The sequence below is a fragment of the Takifugu rubripes genome, chromosome 1 (assembly GCF_901000725.2).
Source record: "Takifugu rubripes chromosome 1, fTakRub1.2, whole genome shotgun sequence".
NCBI classification, from domain to species: Eukaryota; Metazoa; Chordata; class Actinopteri; order Tetraodontiformes; family Tetraodontidae; genus Takifugu; species Takifugu rubripes.
In genome coordinates, this window is record NC_042285.1 from 25,406,168 (window position 1) to 25,411,456 (window position 5,289).

At 47.4% G+C, this 5,289-nt stretch overlaps 1 protein-coding gene across 1 annotated transcript in view; it reads left to right on the top strand.

Annotated features, from left to right (window-relative positions):
• Positions 1-3,217, top strand: part of LOC115252713 (uncharacterized) — a 26,036-nt gene extending 22,819 nt beyond the window's left edge. Inside the window, exons 8-12 of the mRNA XM_029848627.1 lie at positions 14-341; positions 463-1,264; positions 1,354-1,563; positions 1,654-2,033; positions 2,180-3,217. Coding sequence (XP_029704487.1) covers positions 14-341; positions 463-1,264; positions 1,354-1,563; positions 1,654-2,033; positions 2,180-3,217 — 2,758 coding nt within the window. The remainder of the gene's footprint in view (positions 1-13; positions 342-462; positions 1,265-1,353; positions 1,564-1,653; positions 2,034-2,179) is intronic.
• Positions 3,218-5,289: the final 2,072 nt, after the last annotated feature.

Genomic DNA, 5,289 nt, shown 5'->3' on the forward strand with positions numbered 1-5,289 from the left:
ATCTATATCCAAGGTACGCTTGTGATATAAGGGTGATCCGGCTTCTGCGGGACAGAGGACTGGGCAACAGTCCGACTCGTCTCCTGAAGCAGCTGAGGGAGAACCACACAGAAGAGTGGCTGAACCGAGTGGCACGGTACACCACGGAGTGTGTGGACTTCCTCCAGCGGCCAGGACTGTTGCCCACGGTCTTCCCTGAGCCTCCACAACCTGCTGTGGTGCCTAGCTGTAAGTGGCTGCTGTCAGTTTACAGCCAGGACATCCTGACGAGGATGGAGGACATCCAGGCCCGGCTCACATCCGTTTACGGATCCATTTTAAAAATGGATTCCACAAAAAAGGTTAATAAAAATATTTCTAAAAGTGTCTGCTGACATTAGATATATTATTATATAATTGCAATTAGCACGCCATTTTTCTCAGTCATCATCACAGAGGTCCTATACATTTTATGTGTTTCAGATCACAAAGAAGTTGGCAGGGACAGCAGAGGGGACAGCACTCTGGCTGACTTCAGTTGGCAATGAGTATGGCCAGATACTCATGAGTGTGATGACCGCTCAGGAGGGAGCAGGCCTGGACCTGATGGCTGCAGGTCTAATGAGAAGATTCCAGGAGGCTGGTGTGGATCCCCCTGTGCTCCTCTATGTTGATTGTGGTTGCTGCGCCCAGTTGGGAGAGACAAAGATGAGTGCCAGATTCAGTGGATGGCCAGAACTTGCCATCAGGCTGGATATCTGGCACTTTATGCACCGACTCGCTGTGGGCTGCACAACCAATGCTCATCAGCTGTATCCACTTTTTATGTCACGTCTATCGGCGTGCATATTTGAGTGGGATGCTGCTGATTTAGCTCGGTTGTGTGAAGCTAAAGAGCAGCAGTTCAGGGCGCAGGGCTCGTCTGTCCCTACTGGCGACATCCACAAGCATCTGTCGAGGGAGGAGCTGACTCTGCATTGCCGGAGAAGGACACGTGGGGAGGAGACCACCGTCCAGCTGGTGGAGGAGCTGCTACATACCTTGATGGGAAGCAGAGGCAATGACTCCCTTGGAGTTCCCCTGCTTGACAGCGAGAGGATGGAGCACATCTGGAGGGTCCAGAAGAAGCACGTAAAGTGCATCCAGGATCTGCCAGGTGTTGCTCTGTACATCAAGACAGGGGAGCTCTCAAAGGGAGGAGTGATTCTCCCCATTTATAGATGTGCAAGGGGCTCGACATCTCTGGAGTCTTTTCACCGCCACCACCTGAACCGGTTCATTCCAGGTGTGTGTCTGAGAGACTCGTGTGTTGTGTAATCTAAACCAATCCAATAACATTTTCATCATTTTAATTTTTTTACCATGCATTTCCAGGGACCTCTGCCAACAGTGTAAATTTTCAAATTTACCTGTTGGAAGGGCTGCACAGGTGGAACCAGGACCATGATGCTGCAGCCCTCTCCTCTGGGTCATCTGCTCTCCGCAGTTACTCTGGTGACCTGCTTCACTGTGTGAACAGCAATTACCAGAGGCTGTTCAGCAGGAAGTTGGTACCGGAGTTCTGCCCACCCTCCCGTTACACCGGTAAGCACACGTGAGCTCATGAGTGATGTCACTAAATATTCAAATATTTTATTAATTTTTCTGACGGTGTATGAATCATTGTTATTTCAGGAGAGCTCATCGGGATGCAGTATCTCTTCAGGCAGACTGGCCAGGCACTGCAAGATATGCACCCCGATTCAGAGGAGATGGCTCAGCTTATTGAAGAGCATGATGTGGTGGACAGCGTGGAGGAAGAGGAGGGTTTCTCTGACCTCCCACAAGATCCGACAGTAGTCGAGGTCCTTGAGCCCTCTATACCTCCTACTGCCACTGTGGCCACATCAGTTGTCTCGTCCCCGGCACCCTGGACACCCACCATCACAGCTCCCAAGCCTTCCACACCGGCAGCTCCAAGCGCCACAGCACCCAGGTCATCAGTGGCTGCCAACCCATCTGTGCTGCATACCAGCGCTCCAGCTACTACATCTGTAGCTGCAGCTGAAGATGTGGTAGGTGACAGAATGCTTTTTAGAATGTATGAGTATAGCGCTGTACAATTTTTAAAAACATTACGTTTATACAGTCACATATTGTCAATGTTCAGTGTCAGTGAAGGCTTTATATTCTTATCTAAAATGTTTTATCATTTGCACAGGTTGTTGATGACAAAAACAGGCCTGGGTACCAGCACGTGGACAGCCTTGGCGAGTACCTGGTGGAGCTTCGGGAGCAGACAGCCCTCTTTTTAAACCAGCAGCAGACCGACAGCATCATCTCCCTGTGGCAGAACCTGCAGGACTATGACAAACAGCAGGTGGTTTATGCTGCACGGCACCAGGGCAGACTGTTGAGAGGCCGATTTAGAACACCTAAGAAGCCCTCAACAACCCCTGGTGTGGAGAGCACCACTCGCTGTACGCTGGGGGCAAGTAGCGTTCCTGCCCAGTGGCCTGACTGCTGCCGGCTGGTTGAGAACATTTTCATAAGGTTGTGCAACCTGCATCCAAGCCCCTTGAAACGTGGCAAGAAGACTGATTCGAGGTGGTCTATAATTCTGAGGGACTACCATCGAATCAGACAGCTTGTCACTGGCAATGCGCTTGTGATGCAGGATACAGACATTCAACTGGTTGAGGTGAACCAGAACACCCTCATCCAGTGGCACAACCGGAGGCAAAAAGGACTGAAGCTCTCCATGAGGCTGCAGGGCGCTGTCCTGCCTACAGCCCTCCCAGTGTCCACACAGCCTCTTCAGGAGGCAAGAGTGCTTCCTGCAGAGCCCATGCAAGCACGGGAGGAGCTCCAGTACCAGCTGCCTGTCAGTATGGCAGGCCAGGCACAGCAAAGAGCAAAAAGGAAGCTCTTTGCTATAGCCCCAGCACCCGCACCAGCACCAGTACCTTTTGTGGTACCTCAGCTTTTGCCACCAGCTGGGGTGCTTCAATTGGTTGTACCGGTGACCTTTATGCAGGGTCCCCTCATCACCCCAGGTTCTGCCACCATTCTTCCATCAAAGAGGCCGTATAAGCGTACAGACAGCGGAAATAAATGCAAAAGATGTGGGGAGTTCCGCAACGCTGAAACTGGCCACACCCAGTACCGGGGCAAAGTGTTCTGTCCCAGTACAGAACACTTGTCAAAAGAGCAGTGGCTGGAAGACGTGAAAAAAAAAAAGTCAATAATTTGTAAATAGTCAGTTGGGAATGATGTAAATAGTTGAATATTTTTATGCAAGAATTTTTTTGGTAATTTTTTTACAATAGTATTTCTATTTTCCCATTTTCTGGAGGGAAAGAAAACTCCTTGACAATCAAAAGTGTTGTTTTTTTTTACAGTATGCTGATGTTTCCACGGACAAATGTTCGCCTGACATTTCAATCAGGCGACAACAGTTTGGCCACTGAGCTGGTGAACCACTTCAGCCAAGAACACACCATTTTGTGCTTTGGACTCCAGGAGTGAACACAGCCTTCTTTCTAGGAGACCTGAAGCATCCAGTTAGCAACCGGTCCTGATGTCTTGCAGCATAAACAATCCTGTCTTTGCCAAATTTGTCAAGACTCTGCCACAAACCCAGAATGGTGCTAACATGTTCATTGTTCAGGGTCAATCCAATCCTGCCTGCTCACGTAGCGCCACCAAGTATTCAGCCAGTTCATCTACACGGTCCATTCCAGGAATGCTGTGGTTGTTTACAGCCTGGAAAATAAAATGTGGAGGAGGCACGGCTGAAGGACAAAGGACAGCTGAAGGAGGGGGGATTTCTGTGATGGGATCTGAAACCATTAGATCGGCAAGTGTAGCTTCCCGTCTCCCAAAAAAAAAAAAATCCCTCATCTGCATCTTTTGGCTCCTCAACATCCAACTCCCCCAGCAACTGGGATGTCTCCTCAGAATTGGGGTGCATGTCTTGTAGAGGTTAATTATTCTGCCTCAGCAAGTACTGCACCCCAATGGGTTCCCCTGAGAAAATATTACATCAGGAAATTTTGAACAGAACCATCCTAAACTCAAATAAAAACAATGCACACAGGTACATTCGACACTACCTGTATATTTTGCAGGTGGTGAAAACCCTGGAAAAGGTTTACTGCCAAACACCTTCTCGTAGTTGCTGTTCACACAATGAACCAACTCCCCTGTGTACGTGTGCAAAGTTGAAGGTTCAGCTGTGACAGCAGCAGCGGCCCGGTCTTGATTCCAGGGACTGAGTCCTTCCAAAGGTAGATGTGGTAGTTCAGGTTTGCACTGTTCCCTTGAAAAACAAGTAAAGGAATTGAATTGAATCAGATTTATTGCCATTGTTCATGTAATACACAGTATTACACAAGCTAGGAATTTGTCTTGGTGTGACGCTGCGACATTCAACATAAAGAAGACAACACTAGAATAAGATAAATAAAATAAAATAAGACATATATACAGTATATACATAAATAGTAAGAAAAGTGTAAGAGATTACTGATAAATGAGAAAAAAAAGAGTTTTACACAGAGAACACTATAAGGTAATGGTTAGAACCCAAAATCACTGCGGCCCATAGGCCAACAAATTCTTTTATCATTGGTAACAAAAACATTTAGCACAAACCTGGAATGAATCAATCCAAATAGCAGTGAAACGATTCCAGAGACGTGGAACCGCTGGCACAGTGAAATGTAATACCACTCCTCCCTTTCTAGTGCCCCCAGTCTCCGTGTATGATGCAACACAGTGGAGCGACATTTTGATGGGGGGGGTGGAAGTCTATTTCACACTTACTTTACTGACAACGCTGTAGTTTCGTTACTTTATTAGCAGTAATGGTTCAGTAACATTATAGTATGTATAAGTTGTTATATACAGTAGCGTGAGAGCGGTTGCGCGCAATTTAATGAGCGAAAAAAAACGAGGAGGCGGGATCAACCTGCCGGATGTCAAAGATTGAGCGCTGTGATTGGTCAGCGAGGGGAATTTAGACGAAGGGGGAAGAATCCACCAATCATATTGAGGTATGAAATTCCGAGCTGCGGTGATTGGCTGATCCCATCTAAATGCTGTCAAAATCACGCATGTCGCACCGTCAAAGATGGGGAAGAAGGAAAAACAGGAGAAGAGAGAAGGGGGGCTTTTGTGCCCATAATTATATATTCCTGGCTGTCTGATGAGAAATATGTATTTTTAATCTTTGTTTTAGTTTTTTTTGACAAACGCGGGAGGGATTTGAACCGGTGACCTTGGAAACATCAGCATACTGTCAAAAAAAAAAAACCCACTTCTGATTGT